The sequence below is a fragment of the Ovis aries genome, chromosome 19, assembly GCF_016772045.2.
Source record: "Ovis aries strain OAR_USU_Benz2616 breed Rambouillet chromosome 19, ARS-UI_Ramb_v3.0, whole genome shotgun sequence".
Lineage (NCBI taxonomy): Eukaryota > Metazoa > Chordata > Mammalia > Artiodactyla > Bovidae > Ovis > Ovis aries.
The window spans coordinates 43973543-43998133 of NC_056072.1; the positions used below are offsets into that span (position 1 = coordinate 43973543).

Sequence of the window (24591 nt, forward strand, 5' to 3'; positions counted from 1 at the left end):
ACTGTGTGAAAAAATCAAGAAATTAGATAAGTTAACATTATACCCTCCTCATAAGTCATGGCTAAGGGCACTGTGAAACCCATTCTGGGCAGTCTTTATGAGCAGCTATAAAAGCCAGGCCAGGGAAGAGAAGAAAGGTAAGGCAGCCTGTTGAGTCTTATAAAAAAGTAAAACGACAAAGTGTACCTGACCAATGCATCCCACAAAATTTTTGCTAAACATCTGAAACAAATGTAGCTTATAACTTTATACTACGGAAGTCATTAAATATTTGAACTGGCTATTATTCTGGCAGTCAAAATAAGCCAAGTCGGTCTCTCTTTGTGTCAGTATAGGCTGATAAGAGTACATTACCAGCAGGGATCGGGCCTGTGAAGATAACTTTCAGCGTAAAAAAAAGCCCAATCAATTCTACAATCAGAGCCCAACTCCAACCTGGCAGTCAAAACTAGCACCATATCCATGGCAGACAAGTCATACAGGAAAGTGGGATCTAGCCTCTCCCTCCTGTTCTTCTGGAGTCATTTAAACCATTAAGACACAGGAAATATCTGCAACTGTAGTTCTAAATGAACATTTCAGAAAACTGTCTTCATTCTAAGTGGTAGCCCAAGAGCAACTTCGTCTCGAATCCCTTATTGTGTAAGAAGACAGGCCCAGGGATGAAGTTTCTCAGCCCAAGTTTCAGCCCCTACTAGCATGTTTTTTTTTTAACATAGCTGATTTCATTCTTCAGCACTGAAAACATAAGTCCCTGTTACGTCTTCCTATCTTAAGGAAGAGACTATCTTAAGCTAGAGCAACCACACCAGCATCATCCCCAATGCACAAAACATGGGGCTTTTATTTTGATGAGTTTACTAGAGCCAAGTCTGCAACCCGGGCGCAGCAGTCGTGGAGCCGCAAAGGCGCCGTCCACCTCTCGGCATGCACGGCCCGAGTGACAGCGGCTGCACTCAGGGTCACGACGCTCGGCCGGGAGGCTCCGGGATCCGTGACGGGCTTCGCCGACGGCTTTCCGCGCGGGCTAATCAACAGACTTTCAGTATTTTTCCCTCAAAATTGTCCATTTCCTTCCCTAGCTTGATCAGAAATCATTAAGTCTACAGGGTCGTTTTTCCTCCTGCATTTCCTCCGAAGAGGTTTTCGAAAAGAAAATTCCAGGATCTGGATTTATCACCTCACATCACGGCAATTAAAAAGCATCTTTTGTCAAATACCAGGGAGCCCCGGGCGCGTAGCGACCGCCGGGCCCATCAGCCACGGCGGCGGCGGTTTGGTCGCCGCCCGCCGACTCCCAGACCCCGAGCGCGGCTCTCGGCCCAGCGACGCAGGCCCACGCGGGCCTCGGGAGGGCGGCCCGGCCTCGGCAGCTCCGGGCGCCGCCCGCGACCGGCAGGGATACTGGGGGGCGGCGCCCACCTGGGCCAGGGCGGGCACCTGCGGCCGCGGCGGGGCCAGGCCTGGAATCTGCCAGCCCCGCTCCTTCCCTCGCCTCCCGCCGCCTAACCTGTGGGCTGTCCTCCAGCGTCTCCTCGATGGGCAGCTTGTCGATCCCCGGCATCGTGGCAAACGGAGGGCGGCGGCAAGAGACGAGGCGGCCGCCCACAGCTCCCCGCACCCGCCCGCCTGCAGCAGCTGACCCCGACCCGCCCTCTCTCGCTGGCTCCACCGCCCTCGCCGGGCGCCGAGCGGCCGCGCGATGGCGCGGGAAATCCCGCCCCGCCGGCCTGCCTGCTCCGCCTCCCTGCCCGCTCATTGGCTCACGACGACGCCCGTCAGCGCAGCGGGGCTAGCCCGGAGGTTCCTTCGCTGCTCCCGGCTCCGCTGAGATGCAGGGACTTGGAGGAGGCGAAGGCGGCTGAGGCGGCCTTCTTTGCGCACCTCGACACCTACCCTTCGCGAGCGATTGGCTATAAATCGTAGGGGACCGTCTTACCTCAGCAAAGCGTGCGTCTCCTGGAACCAGAGCTTCGAGTGAGGACCGTTCTGGGGAAATTGGGGCTGTTTTACTTCTCCCTCAACGTTTTTCGTCAGAGACCACGAAAGAGGCCTCTCTGCAGGCGCCTTTAGTTTCCAAAGATTATAACCTTCTCAACTGCCCGCAGTGTCCAGTCTCCCCTCTCCAGCAAAATGGTGCTGGCTAACTCAGATATCTGCGAGATTAGCTGTGTTGTTAACTTGGCTTTCTGGTAAATTCGTGGATAGTAGACTCGAAAAGAATTTTTTCTGAGCACTTGGGTATCAATATATGCATTGAAAAACCCGACTTTGCTGCCAATTCATCAGTTCTTAGCTGTCCTTGAGAGACTGACATGCCGCAATTCAGACTTCCATATTTCTTATTAATCATAAGTGAAAATATCTTTTTAAAGTCAGGGTACACTGATTTATTATGTTAGTAACTGATTTTAGCATTTCTGTTAAAGTTTTGGAAGAATATTTAAATAGCTTCTTCAGCATCTAACTTTTTTTTAATAAGAGAGATAAGGTGAGCTGTACTTCTAGAACTTGATCTGGATTAGAACTCCTGCCTCTTTTGTCCATCTTTGTGTCCAGATTCTTCATGGAAGAATCTTTATACAGAGAAAATGGCAGAATTACTAGTGTCTTGTAAATACCTAGCCATTAATCCCACTAGTCCATCCCATTTTCATTCAAGAAATATAAGAAATGCCGAATAAAGACTATTAGTTGCCCAGTTCCACAGATAAATTGGAATGAATCCAGGTACGGTGGAACAAATCCAAATACAGTAACTGGAATGGAAGTTACTTTAAAATACGAGATTTTCCCAGAATCTCTTAAAGGAAAAATCAAATTTAAAAAGTTTTCCCAAGTAGACTTGCAATGTAGTTTCATGGGATTATTCATAGCTTTCAATAACTTTGAGTAAGGGCTCTCCCCTTAAATTGTTTATCAGCGAGTCACTCTGTATATGAGATCTTTAGTTTCTGAAAGGTAGTTTGGAGTCAGTTCCTACAGTGTTACTGGTTGCCAGCTGCTTGAAAGTACCTGGCATCGGCATGGTACAGATCTCAGCAGCACAACTCTGGCCTTGGACATTTCTTGTCTACTCTATCAGCACAGTGGCATGCAACCTGACTCTGAATTAAGAAGACTTTCACAGTAAGTGACATTCTTGGTTGAACTGTGATTAGATTGTAAGTGAAGGAAAAGAAAGTTAGTGACAATTGATGAGAATCAGGAGTAAGTGACAAATGGAAAAAAAGTGTAAGAAAGAAGAGTAATTATACGGTGTAACTGAAGTTTGGCGTTTTGGCCAAGCTAAATAATTCCAATGAAAAATTATCTTAGGTATCTGAATTACCTGGGTGGGGTATTATCAAGTTAAATGGTTTCCTTTTTTGTATGTTCCATGCTTCTAAACTGTATTTTTGTAAAGGGTTCTCAAGAGGCTATTATATTATCAGAGAGGAGCAAGGAATTCTTCCTGGGTTCAACTGATTAAAAAACAAACAAAAACAAGTTGACTATTCAGTTGTGTGGAGAGGCAGTTCAGTCAAATTATAAAACTAGAAAGACTCTTAAAAGGCTTTCTACTTGGATTCTGTAGCTTTAAGCTATTATTCAGTCTGCTCATCCAGAAAAATAATTGTATTTCCTATTTTAAAACACGCCTGAAGTTGCAAGATTGCAGTTTCCTTTGATAGCTAGTATAAGTTTAATTAGCCTAAGTTCTGTACAGTTGACCAAACTCGATTTCTTTTATAGAGGAAATGAGGCTTGTTCAGAGTATGCCTCAGGGGTTCCTAGAGACTCACGTGTGGGTAGTAAAAAAAAAAACTTTGGCCAGCTAGTTAATTTTATGGAAGGCGAGGCAGGATTAAATGACATCCGCCAAAGAATTCACTGAGACGTTTCACACATATAATTTACAATAAAAAGATGTACAGTTTGGTAAGTAGATTTGTTAATTATTAGTCTCTTAAAATTATATTTGATCTTCTTATAATTAGGTTTTTACATGATACTTCTTGAAGTTCTGGTCTGTGGTATTATAGGAAAGAATCCAATAACCAAAATGACACTCGTGTTTTATTTTTTAAAATGATCCCCCTAGGTTAGTGGTTACCAAACTTACGCACACATAAAAGTCATCTGGGGGAGGTTGTTAGAATACAGATTATCCTATCTTCAGCCCAGCAGAAGAGTCTGATGCCATTGGTCAGAGGTAGGGCTGGGAATCTTGCAGGTGAGTCCAAAGCAGCTCATCCTCAAACCGCATGTTGAAAATCTCTCTCTAGAATGGAAGATAACCATTTCCCTTACCCAAATCACCGTGTGTTTTAGACTATTAAAGAGTCAAGTAAACATTTAGGAAAGAGTCTTTAGTTCCAGCTGAGGGTGGTGAGAGGGACACCATTTCCAGAATCATCTAGAGAGCTTGGGAATCCTACTTCTTAAAAATATCCCCTGAAAGACTCCATCAATCTCAAATTCTGGTGTAATTGATACTCCTTTCAAGAGCATAATGTATACTGCAAATACTTCTAGATGTTACCTAATAAATCACTCCTTAATGAGACTCACTTTAACAGATAATTCAGGTTTTTTTCTTACGTCTGAGTTGAACAAAATTCAAGAGTATATTAATTGATAATTGGGGATCCTGAGTCACTTCCATCTACTCTAAAACATTTGAACCAGTGGTAGAGGTGGGAAAAGCTTTGGGCAGTGGGAGTAGAATAAAATGTTCTGAGGAATGTGTTGCAAAAAGAGGTGGTTGAGCAACCAGGACTATCAGATTCTTCATTGTGCCAGTGCAAGCCACCCTCTGGCCTTTGATCTTAATATTAATACTGTTGTTGTTTTTGCTGTTTGCCACAGCATCCTTAGATTATATATATATGGCTAAAGCATAAATCCTTAGAAAGGCCAATTCCAGAGCTTCTACTTCTTGACTCTGAAAAGAATGAAACTTTATTTCTAGGATAATTGTATATGGCTGTTTCTTTTACGGTCGCCTTGATTCATTTTTGGAAGATGAGGACATTGTAAACTAATTTTTTTTGACCAATCTGAGAACCTTGAAACCAAGCAGCATTATTTCTGTTTCTTTGGGGAGATGAATAAAAGCATGAGCATGAGCTCATGGACATGGACTGTGGAGTCAGCCTAGTTGACTTGGAATCTTAGCTTCAGTCTTTACTAGTTTTATGACACTTTAGGCAAGTTACTTGATTTCTCTGTGTCTCCATTTTGTCATCTAAAAAGTGGGGCTTAATGTAGAGAACCTACATAGTAGAGTCCAGAAGATGTTTAATGAGCTTTCAGAATAGTGCTGGGCACAATAAGTTTCCAGTAAAAATAAGCTAAGTATTCTTTTCATTTTAAATGTTTTAATGCTTTTAAAGCGGCTTTTATTTTCTTCATTTCCCCCTCTTTATCATAACTAAAGAAACCATTATTTTCTAAATCAGAAGACCCTCCTCATTGTTGTAGAGAATATGGATAGTATTTTAAATAATATTACCGTTATCCTTGCTAGTGTTTTATCATTGATTTGGAGACTTTTGCTGCCAAAAAAAAAAAAATTAATCAATAAATATATATTGTGTTATTCTGGAGAAACGGTGTAGGTACAAAACCAGCAAAGGCTGTTACTCTGTTTTTTGATCTTTGTTTTTTGGCAGTGGGGAGAGGGGAGATTCCCAAAGGTTAAAAGACACAGACCTACATGACATTACTACTCCCCAGAAGTTCTCGGGAGCAATAGGCAAGTCATTGGAAAAGAGATTGCTGTTAGAGAAGCCAATGAGTCCCATGACTGGTAAAGTATTGAAATCATTTTACTTCTTGTTTTTTAACTTTTTATAGTACTACAGAGGGCAGTAAAAAGAGTTACTGATAATTGAGTATACGAGTACTGTTCATAGATCCGTTGGTAAAGAATCTGTCTGCAATGCAGGAGACCTGGGTTCGATTCCTGAGTTAGGAAGATCCCCTGGAGAAAGAAATGGCCACCCGCTCCAATACTCTTGCCTGGAGAATCCCATGGACAGAGGAGCCTGGCGGGCTACTGTCCGTGGGGTTACAAGAGTCAGACCCGACTTAGCGACTAAACCACCACCAACGTAGTTAAGTCTCACAGTAAATCAGCACATCCTACCAAAAACACTAGATGGTGCCCTAAATTTAGTTTTGGGATTTTAAACTGCCTCAGAAAATGGATGTCTTCATTCAGTAAATATTAGGTAATGAACAAAATGTTAAAAACCTCTGCCTTTGTGGAGCTACAGTTTAGTGGCAATGGTAGGAAGAAGGACAATGAAATATAAACGTAATATGCAGTATAAGAAATAAAGTATATCAGAAAGAGGGGAGTCCTATGGAAAACAGGGAAAATGAGGTGAAGAGCAGTTGCAGTTTTAAATAAGCTTGTCAGAGTAGACTTCATTGAAAAGATGGCATCTGAACAAAAATGTGAAGGAGTCACTGGAGTGAGCAATGAGTACATCTGAGGAAAAAGTGTTTCAGGAAAAGAAACAACCAGGATAGAGGCACTATGCCCTAAGGCAGGAGTGGCCTTTCTATTTGAAGGATTGCATAGAGATCAGAGTATCAGGAAAGCTGCGAGCCAGGGTGGAGGAATCTGTTGGGGAGGAGGAAGAGGAGGTAACATCATGTAAAGCCTAATGGCCTAAGTGAGGATTTTGACTTCTACCCTGATTTTGGATAAAAACACTTTTAATTGAGGTTGTGATTTGAAACAAATGTTGGAGAAACTAGATAAACTACTGATATGAGATATCATAAATTATGCACAAATTAACATTGTCTTAAGTAAACTCAGTAGTTTATGAAATATACTGATTTAAAGGAAAAATTATATGAGTGATTTAGCTAAGTCATGATCAAAATGATATAGGGGCAAAAGTAATGTCTTAATAACAGAAGACAGTGAGTTCATGTAAAAACAAGTGTATGGTTTTTCCTCTTCCCTTTCTGAATAATTCAGCCCTAAAGCCATTGTGTGCATGCCCAGTTGCCCATTCCAGCTCTTTGTGACCCTATGGTCTGTAGCCTGTACCAGGCACCTCTGTCCATGGGATTGTCCGGGCAAGAATACTGGAGGGGGTTGCCATTTCCTCCTCCAGGGGATCTTCCCAACACGGGAATTGATCCTGTGTCTCCTATGTCTCCTGCATTGGCAGGCAGATTCTTTACCACTTTAGGGGCTTTAGAAAAGCCCTTAAAGCCATTAGGTGGAACCAAATAAAGTAGGAGTCTATGCAGGGTGGTGAGACACGGGGGCCCAAAATGAGGTGTTGGAGTCCAGCAAGCAGGGTAGGGCATCCCCACAAAGGAGTGCCCTGGTGTGCAGTGCCAGAGCCTGTTCAGGACGTCAGAGCAAAAGATGGGCAAAAATGGCATTTTGGTGGAGAGACAACCCCCAGGCAATAGGATGTTGGAGCAGATATGGGGTGAGGATATCTGAGAGGGCTGTTTTGGTGTTCAAGCATGGTGAGGGCTTTTGTGCAGGTTGACAGCTGGCTGCATCTCTGTGGGGAAGGGATGGTAGCAGTGGCAGTTGGGTTACATAGGGGGATACGTGCAATAGGTAAATATATTGAGGATAAAAAAAGCCAGAATTCTCACTGTCAGAGAAGGGAATTGCAAATACTGTATGGAAAGAGGGAAAGTTAGAATGAGCCCTCTAGTGCTAGATTAGAATTAGAGGTATCCATCGCTAAGAGTCGGGCACGACTGAGCGACTTCACTTTCACTTTTCATTTTCATGCATTGGATAAGGAAATGTAACCCACTCCAGTGTTCTTGCCTGGAGAATCCCAGGGACGGGGGAGCCTGGTGGGCTGCCATCTATGGGGTCGCACAGGGTCAGACACGACTGAAGCGACTGAGCAGCAGCAGCAGCAGCAGCAGCAGCATGGCTTCCCTGGTGGCTCAGGCGGTAAAGAAAATGCCTGCAGTGAGAGAGACCTGGGTTTGAACCCTGGGTTGGAAGATTCCCGTGGCAACCCACTCCAGTATTCTTGTCTGGAGAATCCCCATGAACAGAGGAGCCTGGCACGCTACAGTCCATGGGGTCATAAAGAGTCGGACACAACTGAGTGACTAAGCACAACACATGTGAACTCACAGGTTTCAATACATGTATGGGGTAAACTGGATATAAAGTGTGTATACGTCATATACCTGCATTTATTTCCTTTTTCATTGAGAAAGCCTTTGAGAGAGATGCCCCAATAACAGTGGATGCACATCTGAGTCCATATCTTGGCTTCCAAACACCATTGTTCGTTCATTAAAAAGAAATAGGACTGCTCAGAGAAATGGCTGACTCTAGATCTGGAGCAAGAAAAGAATAAGATATACTTGAGACACCTTGTGCTAGGAGGTAGAAGGTGCTCAAGAATGATGTGTCAAGGGACTTCTCTGACAGTCCAGTGGTTAAGACTTCCCCTTCCAATGCAGGGGATGTGGGTTCAGTCCCTGGTCAGGGAGATCCCACATGCCTCACAGCCAAAAAACCAAACCATAAAATGGAAGTTACGTTGTAGCAGATTCAACGAAGACTTTAGAAATGGTCCACATCAAAAAATGATGTGTGGAAAGAATGCAAGTCAGCTTGAAGGGGGCTTCCATTAGCCAAATCAGGGGAAATTTCAGCATCACAATAAGTCATGAGATTATAACTCCTTAAATAGAAAACCATGAGTTCATATTGATATAAATAAATGAATAAAAACATTTGTTGCAAAGTATTTGCATAGGCTTAAAAATAACTTCACCCCCCAAAAAATTACATTATAAAAGGGGAAAGAGTAACTTTCTAGTGGGAAAACCTGGCAGACACCATCTTAATCAAATGCTGAAAGTTAAAATCACCAATAATGAGACTAATCAAAATTATATACTACCTGATAGGAAATAATGAGAATATAGCATCAGTTCTGTGTCATCCCCTCAGAGATCACAAGGAAACATGAAACAAATCCTAACTGAAGAACTACTGAAAACGCTGCTGAAATGACAGCTGCCTTTTTAAATTATAACCATTTAGAAATATATATTTGCTTTAAGTCAATTCCACTAATATCTGAGTTGCTAGATTGTGGAAATGTTATTTCCAGTTATCTTCCAGTGCTAAAATGAGCTCCTTTGTTTAGGTTATATGTGTGAACTGTATAACAATAATGTTTACAAATCCAGATAAATTCTCCTACAGTATTTTTAGAACCTTTATTATTTAAATTGCATGCTGCCAATTTTCATTAATTTTTTACCTTTTACAGTCTGGGGAACTATATTTTCATTCTGAGGTAATTCAGTTTGCTAAATACGTTGTGATTTGTTTATATGATTAGAAACACTGTTGTCAAGTGGTAAACTCTCTTTCACCTCTACTTCTTCTGTTAATGATGTGTGAGTGCATGCTAAGTCACTTCAGTTGTATCCAACTTTGCGATCCTATGGACTCTGGCCCGGAGAAGGCAATGGCACCCCACTCCAGTACTCTTGCCTGGAAAATCCCATGGATGGAGGAGCCTGGTAGGCCGCAGGCTATGGGGTCGCGAAGAGTCGGACACGACTGAGAGACTTCACTTTCACTTTTCACTTTCATGCATTGGAGAAGGAAATGGCAACCCACTCCAGTGTTCTTGCCTGGAGAATCCCAGGGACGGGGAAGCTTGGTGGGCAGCCATCTATGGGGTTGCACAGAGTCGGACACGACTGAATGACTTAGCAGCAGCAGAACTCTGGCCTGCCAGGTTCCTCTCTCCATGGGATTCTCTAGGCAAGAATCCTGGAGTTACCATTCCCTTCTCCATGGGATCTTCCTGACCCAGGGATTAAACCCCCATTTCTTGGGTCTCCTACATTGGCAGGCAGCTGATATCATTATCCATTTGGTCACAGAAACTAGAAATGTGGCAATCACAGTCACTTTCTCCCTGTTACTCCCCTCGACAAACAGACACACACACAGACACACACACATACCCCTATAACTACACCTAATTGGCCTTCATTATGTTGCTTTTCTCTGACCTTTTCTTGAAACATCTCTACCTGAAGACATATCTGAAAAGCCTTCTAGTAACATTGATAATGGCAATAAATGATAGCAAATAATTTACATAACATTTACTATATATCAGGGATTATTTCAAGGGCTTTGCAAGTATTAATCTCATTTGATCCTCAATTATCCCCATTTAATTATAGAGGAAACTGAGGCAAAGAGAGGCTAAGTTACATACCCAAGGTCACATAGTTAAAAAGAGTCAGTGCAGGAATTTGGACCCAGGTAGTGTGACGCCAGAGTTGGGCTCTTACCACCCATCAGTCCTGTTCAGTTTCACTCAAGCTGATTTGGGCCCCTGTTTGCTCCCATGCACAACTTCTTGTGCACACATCTTTAAAATTTTGTATTTATTTATTGGTGTTCCTAGAAGAATAAGAGAATTGTGCTACTTATATTTACAAAAGTAGAGAGAATAGTGAGCCCACGATATTATATTTTTATTCATTAGAGACAATGAATCCACATATACCCATCACTCCAATTCAGCACTTACCAACATTTTACAACACTTGCTTCAATTATCTTTCTTTGCTTTCTTGTTTTCCTGAAGTATTTTATTTATTTATTTAATAATTTTAGTTAGTTATTTTTGGCTGTGTTGGGTCTTCATTGCTATGCATGGGCGTTCTCTAGCTGCAGTGAGTGGGGGCTGTTCTTCCTTGTGGTGGTCGGGTTTCTCACTGCGGTGACCTCTGGTTGCAGACAGAGCACAGGCTCTAGGTGTGCAGGCTTCAGCAGTTGTGGCGCATGGGCTTAGTTGCTCTAGGGCCTGTGGGACTGTCCCAGACCAAGGATCGAACCAGTGTCCCCTGCATTGCAAGGTAAACTCTTAACCACTGGACCGCCAGCAAAGCCCTTCTGAAGTATTTTAAACTAAAACCCAGACATTCTGAAATTTCACCTATAAATATTTAAGTAGAATCTTTTGGAGGGACTTTTAGTAAATGTAACCACAATCACATCATGACACCTAACAAAATTAATGTTAATTACTACCTTCTTAATCATGAGTTTCTTGAAGGCAGGAATCATTTCATCTCCTGGTTACCTAGTACATTCCCTGTACAAGCTGGAGTTTAATAAGTGTTTGTTGTTACTTAAAAGTTTGTTTTTAAGTTGATAAGAAAACCATGGCATTTATCCTCCAGAAACAATGATATAACTGACAATCAGGTTCTCAAGTTAACTGACAACTCTAATTTAATCTACAATGATTAGATTAAGTGACACTAACGTGTAGGCCTGAGCCCCTGGAAGCCTTAAATCCTGAACTATTTTATCTTTGATTACTGAGTCTAGGGAAATCCTGAGTCTAATTTAACCTAGCCCTGAATTTTCTTGTCTTCAATGTCAGTCTGGGGAGGACATAAAGACAGGGGCTAGTACTCTTGCCTGGAAAATCCCATGGACGGAGGAGCCTGGTGGGCTGCAGTCTATGGGGTCACGAAGAGCCGGACACGACTGAGAGACTTCACTTTCACTTTTCACTTTCGTGTATTAGAGAAGGAAATGGCAACCCACTCCAGTGTTCTTGCCTGGAGAATCCCAGGGATGGGGGAGCCTGGTGGGCTGCCGTCTGTGGGGTTGCATAGAGCCAGACATGACTAAAGTGACTCAGCAGCAGCAGCAGCATACTGGGTGGGAGTGTGCATTGGTAAAGATTTATTGGAATGAAGTATGGAAGAATTCATAAAAAGCATATTCTTTTTTATTCATAATAAATTCTGGTTTATTTTTGGGTGACAAAAAAATAATATATTCTTCAAAGAAACTTTTTCATGGAAATACTCCTGCATATGTGCTAAGAAGGTATTCATTGTTTGTTAGAGTTTAAAAAATTGGAGACAACCAAGTGCCGTTATCAAGGGAGCAGTTCAGTAAATTGTGATTCTTCCGCCTACTGTAGCATCAGGCAGCTGTTGAAGCATGGGATGGAGCTGTGTGGGCTTATGTCATGTCAGTGTTGGGGAACCACATTGCAGAACAGTACGTGTGTCTGGCTCCCTGTGGATAAAAGCATGTGTGTGCAGCTACCTGTTTATGTCAAGACATCCTGAAAAGATAGGAAGGCACACTAAACTGTTAATAGTGGTGGCCAGTGGGTTGGACAGTAAAAATGGGGTAGAATTGAAGGAAACTATCATTTTACTCTGTACCATAGTAAATATTACGTGAATTTTTTAAAATCCAAAGGCATCAGTGTTTTAGATAATTTTATATCAAATTTTTAAAACCAAGAACTTGATATATACAAGAGGCACTGTACAGAAAACAATTTTGACTGGTTTGAAAATGTACAAATATGAAACTATAGTCTTTTGAGATTGAGAAAAGCCTAAAATGTTTTCTAAATATAAATGGAGGGAACTTTTCTACAAATCTTCATTTACTATCTTATGTTTGATGAACACTGTAATGGTTGCCAGGAGAGACAAAAGTATGTGTGAAATAATCCCAACTCCCTGGTGGCTCAGATGGTAAAGAGTCCACCTGCAATGGAGGAGACCCGAATTCAACCCCTGGGTCAGGAAGATGCCCTGGAGAAGGGAAGGGCAACACTCTCCAGTATTCTTGCCTGGAGGATCCCATGGACAGAGGAGCCTGGCGGGCTCCAGTCCACGGGGTCGCGAAGAGTAGGACACAATTAAGCAACTAAAGCTTATTCTTCTCCTCAACCTTGTAACCACTGAGGATTATACGATGTGTTTCAAGTAATAGCCAAGGCTAATGGCCTTAGGAATGACAGAGTATCACAGACATGAATTGTGCCTCAGGATTCTGAAATTGTACGCTCAGATTTTAAATGAATCCCCCACAGGTAGCTAGTGGGAGCTACTGTATAGCACGGGGAGCTCATCTTGGTGTCTGTGATGACCTGGATGGATGGGATGGGTGGGATGGAGGTTCAGGAGGAGGGGATACATGCATACATAGAGCTGATTCACTTCGCTGTACTACAAAAACTAACAGAACATTGTAAAACACCTATCAGTTCAGTTCAGTTGCTCAGTCGTGTCCGACTCTTTGCGACCCCATAAACCGCAGCACACCAGGCCTCCCTGTCCGTCACTAACTCCCAGAGTCTACTCAAACTCATTCCATTGAGATGGTGATGCCATCCAACCCCTTCTCCTCCTGCCCCCAATCCCTCCCGGCATCAGAGTCTTTTCAGATGAGGCAGCTCTTCGCATCAGGTGGCCAAAGTATTGGAGTTTCAGCTTCAACATCGATCCTTCCAATGAACACCCAGGACTGATCTCCTTTAGGATGGACTGGTTGGACCTCCTTGCAGTCCAAGGGACTCTCAAGAGTCTTCTCCAACACCACAGTTCAAAAGCATCAATTCTTCGGGGCTCAGCTTTTTTTTATAGTCCAACTCTTAAACCCCAATTTAAAATAAGGAATCTCCCATCTCACTTTTATTGAATTATAATTACACAATGTCATAATGTCTAATCTGTGGATTACCCTGGAGTGATATATAAGTAGTTCACAGAAAACTGGGAATTCTCTTACACATTAAGAAGCAATGGCAACAATAGCAAACACACAACATTTATGTGTATTTACAAATGTCTCCTCCTCCTAGTCTCATCTATCCACCATCCATTTATTTATTCATTTAAGAAATATTAATTGTCTACTTTGGGATTTTTTAGGAGATACTGAAGGTGTTAACAGTAAAATCTAAAGTCTTTTATGTATTTTAGAAAACACATTTAAAAATTCTGAGGGTCTCAAATAGAACAGTGTTATTTTTATGCATAAGTAAGAGGCTAACGTCATGGAGCTTTGCTTATTGCATTTCTTTCTTATCCTCACAGCCTGGTTTTCTTTCTTATTATACTCACAGGCTGGTTTTCTTTCTTATTGTGCTATGAATGCTTTTTGAAAACTCTGCAAAAACATTTAAGACATTGTGCATTTTTCCTGATGGTTAATGATTTGAGATTTAGTTGAAATACATAATTAGAAAATGTTAGCAAAGCCTGAGTTGATTTACAAGTTACTAGAGCAAAGTAAAACATAAACATCTCATTTTTACTTCATCTTGTACATACATATGTTTAAAATATAGACTTCCAGTTTTACGATTCCTATAATCTCTTCAATGTCAGTGTGTCAGGCTTTTATTTTTTATTTCAAAATAAATGTAGAAAGATATTGAGGATTGATTATATGGAAGGTTTTACAACCCTTTTCTTAATTGATTGGTATATTTTGACATTTATATTTTGAAATCCTTGGGAAAGATGTTATCAGTTCAGTTCAGTTCAGTTCAGTTCAGTCGCTCAGTCGTGTCCGACTCTTTGTGACCCCATGAATCACAACACGCCAGGCCTCCCTGTCCATTACCAACTCCCGGAGTTCACTTGGATTCATGTGCATCGAGTCAGTGATGCCATCCAGCCATCTCATCCTCTGTCATCCCCTTCTCCTCCTGCCCCCAATCCCTCCCAGCATCAAAGTCTTTTCCAATGAGTCAACTCTTCATATGAGGTGGCCAAAGTGCTGGAGTTTCAGCTTTAGCATCATTCCTTCTAAAGAACACCCAGGGCTGATCTCCTTCAGAATGGACTGGTTGGATCTCCTTGCAGTCCACAGGACTCTCAAGAGTCTTCTCCAACACCACAGTTCAAAAACATCAATTCTTCGATGCTCAGCCTTCTTCACAGTCCAACTCTCACATCCGTACACAACCACAGGAAAAACCATAGCCTTGACTAGACGGACCTTTGTTGGCAAAGTAATGTCTCTGCTTTTGAATATGCTATCTAGGTTGGTCATAACTTTTCTTCCAAGGAGTAAGCGTCTTTTAATTTCATGGCTGCAGTCACCATCTGCAGTGATTTTGGAGCCTCCCAAAATAAAGTCTGACACTGTTTCCCCATCTATTTGCCATGAAGTGATAGGACCGGATGCCATGATCTTCGTTTTCTGAATGTTGAGCTTTAAGCCAACTTTTTCACTCTCCTCTTTCACTTTCATCAAGAGGCTTTTTAGTTCCTCTTCACTTTCTGCCATAAGGGTGGTATCATCTGCATATCTGAGGTTATTGATATTTCTCATGCTTCTTCCAGCCCAGCGTTTCTCATGATGTACTCTGCATATAAGTTAAATAAGCAGGGTGACAATATACAGCCTTGATGTACTCCTTTTCCTGTTTGGAACCAGTCTGTTGTTCCATGTCCAGTTCTAACTGTTGCTTCCTGACTTGCATACAAATTTCTCAAGAGGCAGGTCAGGTGGTCTGATATTCCCATCTCTCTCAGAATTTTCCAGTTTCTTGTGATCCACACAGTCAAAGGCTTTGGCATAGTCAATAAAGCAGAAATAGATGTTTTTCTGGAACTCTCTTGCTTTTTCCATGATCCAGCGGATGTTGGAAATTTGATCTCTGGTTCCTCTGCCTTTTCTAAAACCAGCTTGAACATCAGGAAGTTCTCGGTTCACGTATTGCTGAAGCCTGGCTTGGAGAATTTTGAGCATTACTTTACTGGCGTGTGAGATGAGTGCAGTTGTGCGGTAGTTTGAGCATTTTTGGCATTGCCTTTCTTTGGGATTGGAATGAAAACTGACCTTTTCCAGTCCTGTGGCCACTGCTGAGTTTTCCAAATTTGCTGGCATATTGAGTGCAGTGCTTTGACAGCATCATCTTTCAGGATTTGAAATAGCTCTACTGGAATGCCATCACCTCCACCAGCTTTGTTCATAGTGATGCTTTCTAAGGCCCACTTGACTTCACATTCCAGGATGTCTGGCTCTAGATGAGTGATCACACCATCATGATTATCTGGGTCATGAAGATCTTTTTTGTACAGTTCTTTATATTCTTGCCACCTCTTCTTAATATCTTCTGCTTCTGTTAGGTCCATACCATTTTTGTCCTTTATCGAGCCCATCTTTGCATGAAATGCTCCCTTGGTATCTCTAATTTTCTTGAAAAGATCTCTTATAGTGGCCATTAATTAGCCATCATGTATTATCCTTTTTATATGTGTCAACCTTCAGTTTGCCCTTGTATCAGTGTTCATAAAAGATATTTGTCTATAATTAAAAAAAAATTTTTTTTTGTTATCAGGGTTATTCAGACTTCATAAAACAGATTTAGAAGGGTCCTTCCTCTTCCATTTTCTGAGAGATTGGTATTTGTGTAAGATTTTCTTTAAATGTTTGATAAACTTCACCAGTGAAGTTATCTTGGCCGGAAGTGTTCTCTGTGGGAAAGAATTTGATAACCAGTTCTGTTTCTTTAATAGATATGTAGCTAGTCATATTTTCCATTTCATGTTGTTTCAGTTTTTGTAACCATGTATTTTTTTTTGAGATTCTTGCCTATTTCATGTAAGCTACTGGATTTACTGGTATAAAGTTGTTCGTTATATCCTTTTTTTTTAATGTCTGTAGTCTCTATAGCAGTATCACCTCTTCATTCCTAATATTGGTAATTTGTGTTCTATCTTTTGTTCTTGTCTCCCTACAGGTTCTCCCTTCTCAGTTTTTTATGATGGAGCTTTTTAGATAAATTATCTAGTGCTGCGTAAATCACCCAAAACTTGGTGGTTTAAAACAGTAGTGTTCATTTAATACCTCTCACTGTTTCTCTATGTCAAGAATTCAGGAGTGACTTGGATACCCAGTCCTGTCTTGTAGTTTTCATTAAGATTGTGGTCAGATGTCATCTGGGGCTTTAGTCATCTGAAGGCTTGAATGGAGCTGGAAGATTCACTTGCCAAGTGGCATATTCACACAGCTGGCAAGTTGATGTGACTGTTGACAGGAAACTTCAGTTCCTCTCCATGTTGGCCTCCATACCTATCATGGTGGCTGCCCGCATGTGCTTACTTCTCTTTGATTGTGAGATTATGTTTGCTTAGTTTTAATCTGTGGGAATTTTGTGACCTAAATTAGCAAGGCTTTCTCCCAGAGAGCGTTTGTTCTGTTTTTGCCGGGAACCAATATTAAAGTGACCTCAAATGAGAGTCTTCTGTTCAACTCCCCTACCTACTACTAGCCTGAGGGTTAGAATCCTGGTTTCTGTGATACTAAGGATTTTTGCTCTTGTGGGTGACCTGTTATTTATCATTTGTCTGCTGATCACTGCTCCCAGTTCTGAGTTCAGTTCTTGGTAGTTGGGTTTTTACTGTTTCATGTGGTGAGGAAACAAAATTTCCCTTACTTTTTCAGATCTTAGCATTGCACTTGAAGATATATTTTATACAAGATCTAATTGTTTTGTAGTGGAAGAGTCTTTCAAGGAATATGGCCCAGCGTATTGCTATAACAGAAATACCTCATTCGTTCTCCAGTTTACCTCAAATTTGGCTTTTTTTCTCTACCCTTCCAGCTTGCCAAAGTTGACAGTAACTCCCTTGTTAACAAATCTGTGGATACATTTGTCTTCTTTTTACCCAGCCTCTTAGCAGCATTGACACAGCTGATCATTCATTTATTATTTCATCTAGTTTTAGCTGAGCACTGTTGTGGATGCTAGAACAAACAAAAATTCTAAAGATAAGAAACAGGCGATAAACAGGAAACAAGATGAACATATAATAAGACAAAAGGGCAGGAGAAAGGGCATCAAGACTCCTGAAATTTTTTAAGGGACTGAAAGAGTAAGCCTTGTTGGAAAAAATTGTATTTAAGGAAATACTTGAAGGAGCTAACAGAGTAAGTAAACTGTGAGAATATGTGAGGGAAGAACATTCTAGGGAGTGAAAACAGCCAGTGTACAGGCCCGAGGCAGGACTGTACCTGTGTTTTCCGGAAGAGGAGAGGTCCCGTGTAGCCAGAACAAAGTCAACATGGGAGATGTGATGGAAGATAAGATCAGATCGGAAGGGGAGCTGGCAGATCAGGTGACACCCTGTGTAACACTATAAAGACTGACTGTTACTGAGATGGGAAGCCATTTTTTGAGCAGAGTTGTGACATGAACGGATATGTTTTTAAATAATCCCTCTTGCTGGCTACTGTGTTGATAGAAAACCATAAAGGATCAAGGATGGACACAGTGAGACCACTTAGATATTGTTGTAACCATCTTTCTCCTTGATCCTTTTTCCTCTCTTGGGTTGATTATCATTTCTCCAGACTTTTCCCTTGGCTTACTACCTGTTTCCTTCTCTAGTTCTTTCTCCAGCACATCTTCTCCAATTTCTAAATATTGAAATACCTCAGACTTGGTCTTAAGATCCTTCTTGTGTCTAGGGCCATTCACTGGGTGATCTCATACAAACCTCTGGCTTTTAATGGTTTTAATACATATGATTTGTGCTAGTGATGCACAAACTTAGAGATTCAACCCTGAGCTCAAACTCAGAAATCCAGTAACCCACTTGCAATCCAAACTGAAACTCTTCATTTCCCCCCAAACCTTTCCTCCCCTAGTCCAGACTTCCACACCCCAATAAATGACACTATTTTTGCTCAAGCCAAAAAAACAGTCATCCTAATGCCTCTCTTTCCTTCATTTCTACCAATCCACCAGCAAGATGTGTTTTTCTGTTCCCACATGAAGGAGCTGTTTCCTCCACAATGCTGTATGTCAAATAACCTCAGAAATCTCAGTAGCTTAATAAACAATGAATATTTATTTTTCTCACCCATGAAACTGCAGGTCAGTTGGTGTTTGGCTGTTTGCCTGGGCTCAAGCTGCAGGATGGAGTGGGGTCTCCTTCACATGTGTTCATTCTAGGGCTTAGGCTGAGAGGCAGCAACTGCCCTGTGGATGACCACACAGTGATGTCAGAAGCTCAGGGGGGCATACCAATCATATTTCAGGCTTCTAGTCACAACACTTGCCATTGACTGAAGCAAGTCACATGGACAAGCCCAAAGCTGAGAGGTGGGAAGTACACTGTATCCACGATGAGGCCACAGCAAGGGGATAGCTATATAATATATTGTGGGGATGAAAGAATTGGAACTAATTATCCAATTACTTCATCTCCCACAACCTCCTAAAGAACTGTACCACTTCCCAGATCCACTGTTAGCCATCATCTCTTGCTCCTGGACAGTTATCTCTCTTCTCATCATACCTAGAACAATGCCTTGCATTAGTATATGCTCAGTAGGAACGTAGTGAATAAACAACTCTCAGGTGATCTTCGATTTCACTGGTTACACTCATCACTCTTCAGTCTCTTTCTATGTAGCAGCCAGGATGGGATTTTAAAACTGTAAATCCTATCTGTGCTATAAAGAGAAATATATCTGTTCTCTGTCCCTGGTTCCAGGCACACAGCTCCTAAATTTCTTGGAATTTCCTGAGTAATAAGAGTGATAGGAGCATCTTTTCTTCTAATGTCATGACTCTTGGTGGGCTTCTCAATAGTTTCAAGATGTGGGCTGGTCACAGGAAAGACCAAACCTAGATTAGAGGCTTATAACTTTCAGCCCCACCTGCCAATCTCAGGGGAGGGGAAAGGGACTAGAGATTGAGGTCAATCACCAATAGCCGATGATTAATCAATCTTGTGTATGTAATGAAACTCCATAAAAAAAAGCCACTAAAAAAAGATCAGGATTCTGATCTTGGCAAACACATTGAAGTGCTGGGAGGGTGGTGTGCCCAGAGAGGGCATGGAACCTCTGTGCCCCTTCCCCCACACCTTGCCCTACACATCTCTTCCATCTGCTCCTGAATTGTATCTTTTCTAGTAAATGTAAACAGCATGCCTTCTTGAGTTGTATGAGTTCTAGCAAATAATTGAACCTGTGAAGGGGAACTCTGAATTTACAGTCGGTTAGTCAGAAGTACAAGTGGCAACCTGGGACTTGCAAGTGGTATCTATAGTCTTGGTGGACTGAGCCCTTAACCTGTGGGGTAGTTAGGGTCAGAACTGAATTGTAGGATACCCTGTTGATGTCTACAGAGAACTGGAGAGTCGCTTGGTGTGGAAAAGCCCATATGCATTGGGTGTCAGAAGTGTTGTGAGTAAAAACAACTCAGACTGTCATATTAGTCCCAGCTTAAAACCCTGCCCCAGGTTCCCTTTGCACTTGAACTCCTTACCACGGTCTTTATAGGTCTTCATAAATGCATCCATTATCCAGCCAGGCCTGGCTCTCCAAACTCTAGCATCTGGTACCACTCACCGCTCTCTGGCTAACTGCCCTTTTCCTCCTCAAATATTCCAATACCTTTCAGCTGCAAGACCTTTGTACTTGGTGTTCCTTCTGACTGGAATGCTCTTTCTCAAGATCTTGGCATGCTAGCGTTCTCTTATCCTCAGCTAAAATGTCACCTCCTTAGAGAGGCCTCCCTGACCATCAATACTTAAAGACCCTCTTCTCACTCCACCTCCACCCCCATTATGTTTCATCACCACCACCTTGTTTATTCCTTTCAGTGAGTTTATCACTCTCTGAAATTACCTTGCTTTTGTTCATTCCTAATCCTAGAATGGTGTCTGACACATGTTAAGTGCTCTGTAAAAGTCTGTCGAGTGGATATATGAGAAAACATTGCCTCCAGTTTTTTAAAGAAACTCTTTGCTATCTTTTATTTTCATATACTCATCCAGATGTAAAATAATACGGTATTAAGTCCACATAAAATCAACTCAGGATAAATAAAATATTGCAGTGTCTGTGTTGATAAAGAAGAAATTGGGGACTGGAGTTGCGTCAGCCTGTGCCGTGGCACCCTGCAGTGTGTGCCTCTAGGGCCCTAGTCTGTGGGGTCGACGGTCTCAGTAAGGCCGCCTTCTACCCTTACTGAGGAGCCAGCTTTCCTGGCTCATCTTTCTTCTTTTTCCATCCTCATCACTGGTTAATGTACAAGAAAATTTATTTATTAATATTTACAGTCATTGTTTGTTGGCTGTCTCATTGCCCCCCATCTCTGCCACCACCGTGAGCTTCATGGACACATGAAGGCAAGGATCCTATTCGGTTTTTTAGGTACGCGGTAGATGTTCTTCCATTTGTGGGATGAATCAATGAATGAATGTTTCAAAGGAAAGAATCTGGAAGGTCCTGAATCAGTCTCTTTCTCTAGGTCACTCCAGAGGAGGGGAGCCCCCACTGTTTACCTTCCAAGACACTGTAGGCAAAACCTCCATGAGGATATATGTTTACTAGTTTATTCATTGTCAGAATGGCTTTACTTGTGTATTTATAACTCCATCTTGTGTGCGTGTTTTGTTTTCTATGTGAATCCTTTGTTCACACTGGAGCTCACATAAGGAGGAAGTTAGCTTGGTATTTATGACATCGTGATAGGAAGTGACATCACACAGGGCAAAATCTGATAAAGTTCAGCTCTGTCCTGTAGAGGCTGTTTCCTCTTTGAGCACACACTATTTTTCTTCTTCCCACAAGGAAAGCCCAGTAGTTGTTTGAATGCTGACTAACAGTGTTACAACTTTGGTGAGAAGTGGTCACTTCAGAATCTTCTCATTTAGCAGCTGTATTTCTCTTTTAATTTCACATTTTCTTAGGATGATGAAAATATTTCGTTCTTGGTTATTTTTCACAAGTCTTCTTGTCCTCATGAGAACCATCCAGTCTCTCAAAATATCAACAAAAATTTTTCTTTAAAAGATAAATTATGTATTTTTCTTTGAAACAACTGATGGGAGAGAAATTCTTCCTTTAGTTTGAATAGGCATACTTTTAAGTTGCTTGGAGGTAGTTATATATGAATCTTCATGTTATGTCTCTCTCATTTAAAAGAAAAGATGAAATAAGAGAATTAACTCATTAATTATTTAAAATACTTGGTGCAACTGTTCCTTGTGAGTTAATCCAGGCACTTGGAAGAAAATTACACTCAGTGTTAATAACATTGCCAACCTTTTCCAGTATGCTGCACTCCAAATACTATTGTGTTTTCATTGACAACAGTCACTATTACATATGCATGTGAAAAACGGGCATTTTCATCAGAATTACTGTAATAGCATTAAGAGATTATTATTTTTCCAATGTCTTTGGAAGAAAATTCACTTAAATTAGATTATTTATTACTTGACTGCTCTTCTGTCTTGCCTGTATGTTTAGGTAACTGGAGTCCATGAAAGTATAAACTTCAGAATAAAAAGCATGATTTTATACATTGATGATTTCAAATAAAAGAGGAGTGCTAGTCTGTGTGCGTCCTTTCTTTTGAGAAAGTTAAGTCTGTGTCCTGTTCAGGAGAGATAACACTTTTTGTCCCTGTAGGTGGCCCCTGTGGTGTAGCCATTAGTTGCTAATTACTTGCAAACAAATAAACAATTAACTCCTGGAGCTGCTGGCTGGGCCAGTGTGCATTGACATGCTAAAACTTTCTGAAACGGGATTTTAATTAGTGACGTTCTAAATCCAGCCCCCTTGTCAGCGGAGCAGTGAGGTGAACTGCAGGAAGGTCCAGCCCCGCACACGTGGGGCAGAGCCAGCCAGGGAAGCTTGGAGCTGTTGCTCTGTGCAGCCCACGCAAGGATGTCTCCTAGCCTTCAGGAAGGTGCTCGGCTTGGGGAAGGCAAACCCTCACCCTGCCCCTTTTCAATTGAGAGTATCTTAGGACTGGACCAGAAGAAAGACTGTGTTCCATCCACGAAACCCCACAGGCCCTGGGCAGACACCTGCGGCTCTTCAGGTACGCCACAACTTAATTTTTAAATTTCTTTGTTAATTTGTTTACAGTGTTTAATTTGGCTTTTTTCTCTTTTTTTCATATTACATAGACTTAGAGAAAAACTTTACTTTCATCCAAGTACATAATTGAAATATCTAGCACTTTTAATGCCTCCATCTGAGTGTTATGGGAAATAAAAAGAACATTGGCCTTAGATCCAAGTAGGTGTGAAGTGCACCCATGAGAAATGCCAGGAGCCTTCATTTACTTCAGAAGAGCTCTAGGTTTATTTGCCATATCATATATTCTAAATCTCACTGGAAGAATAAATGACATTCAGAGGTCAGAATGTGTTGTCTATCAGCAAGACAGAGCTCTCATTTTTGTTTGCTTTTTGGATTTTGGTCTCCTGTGAAACCCAGAAGAATTCTACTAGGAAAGTTAGAGACAAGTTTCTGAAATTACTTCTTACACAACTTTGTAAAATATAGAAATGGACACCTAAAATGGGATTTCTTTTTTCTCTTTTTAGGGAAAGAAGTTAACCTATGTCTACATGTCCCAACTCTTCCCAGTGGGATCTCATTACCTCAAACTGTGGATCACTCAGTGCCGGAAGAAAGTGTTTGGAAATACGAAGATTACTTTGCACCCTCAGAGAGACTTTCTTTGAAAAGAGAGTTGAGTTGGTATAGAGGCCGAAGACCCAGAACTGCTTTTACCCAAAACCAGGTGGGAAGTTTTTTCAGCCAATAATCTTAATACAAAGGCTTTAACTGATGCTCTGTTGGGCAAAAAGCCCATCCACTTTGGGATCTCAGTTTAGAAGCCTTATTAATGAAACAATAGACCGTATCGCTCTCTCTCCCCTTTAACAGTTTCTGGATAGTCATTAAAAAAAAAAGCTTACAGATTAATCGCCCAAGATTTGAATGCAATTATTTTGCTATACACATTAAAGTCTATTTTATGATGACAGATCAACATTTTAAATAACTATTTCCTTATTCTTAGATTGAAGTGTTAGAAAATGTCTTTAGAGTAAACTGCTATCCTGGCATTGATATCAGAGAAGACTTAGCTCGAAAATTGAACCTAGAGGAGGACAGAATCCAGGTAAATTTTCAGACTTAGTTCTTGTAGCACTGAAATGTTAATAATAAAATAACATTTCTGAGGTCTGTTTTATCTTCCCTTAATTTTAGATCTGGTTCCAAAATCGGCGTGCAAAGCTGAAAAGGTCCCATAGAGAATCACAGTTTCTAATGGCAAAAAAAAATTTCAACACAGATCTCCTGGAATAAATAGAAAACTAAACATGTGGAATTATCTTCCAGTTGCAGAACATGAAGAATTAATGGAAATATCAAGTATTGCAAATGTTATGTTTTCTGTGTTTAATCTGAGTATTGTCATTTTTATTGGAAAATATATTGTAAATAATTACTATTATAACATGGCACCTGTTATACTTGGGCACTGTTAGTTACAATAAAAGCCTTTCCTATATATTTTAATAAACATTTGCAGAAAAAGCCAGTTATTTTTGGTGAGCAAATTTAATCAAATTAGTTTATTAAAATCAGTAAACTCATAGCTAATTGACTCTACAACTGGATTCCATTTACAAAATAATTCAAGTCAAATAGTCTGAAGAATGGCACAAAGATGTGATTTGTTTCAATAAATTCCCTTCAACTGCGTTTTGAACTGTGATTATACTTAATATAGCATATGATTTATTCATGAATCTTTTGTTTCTCTTTATTTCTGGCATAAAGCAGTGAGATTTTCTCACCATATATCAATACAAATTCTTATAACACTCTAGTTTCAAGTTTTTTATTCAGCAAAGTTATTATGCCAAAGTAAAGATGTAAAATCATCAATCGTCTTATTCATTCCATTAATATTGGATTACGCAAAAGAATTGAGCTACAAATAA

General features: G+C 41.0%; 2 protein-coding genes across 4 annotated transcripts in view; one reads left to right on the top strand and one right to left on the bottom strand.

The window, feature by feature from the left end:
- APPL1 (adaptor protein, phosphotyrosine interacting with PH domain and leucine zipper 1) overlaps nt 1-1699 on the bottom strand; it is a 33187-nt gene extending 31488 nt beyond the window's left edge. The window contains exon 1 of the mRNA XM_027958257.3: nt 1511-1699. Coding sequence (XP_027814058.1) covers nt 1511-1564 — 54 coding nt within the window. The 5' untranslated portion in view covers nt 1565-1699. The remainder of the gene's footprint in view (nt 1-1510) is intronic.
- A 121-nt stretch (nt 1700-1820) lies between these two features.
- HESX1 (HESX homeobox 1) lies at nt 1821-24185 on the top strand. 3 transcript variants are annotated; one of them, XM_012099865.4, is made up of 6 exons: nt 1821-3129; nt 5658-5794; nt 22593-22667; nt 23179-23378; nt 23661-23762; nt 23852-24185. In XM_012099865.4, the coding sequence occupies exons 1-6, from the start codon at nt 3095-3097 to the stop codon at nt 23948-23950; spliced, it is 648 nt and encodes a 215-aa protein (XP_011955255.1). In that variant the 5' UTR covers nt 1821-3094; the 3' UTR covers nt 23951-24185. The 3 variants fall into 3 exon arrangements, with proteins under 3 accessions (XP_011955255.1, XP_042091980.1, XP_014957845.1); XM_042236046.1 differs by having other exon boundaries at nt 1821-1977; XM_015102359.3 differs by lacking the exon at nt 5658-5794 and having other exon boundaries at nt 22398-22667.
- The last annotated feature ends 406 nt before the right edge of the window (nt 24186-24591 follow it).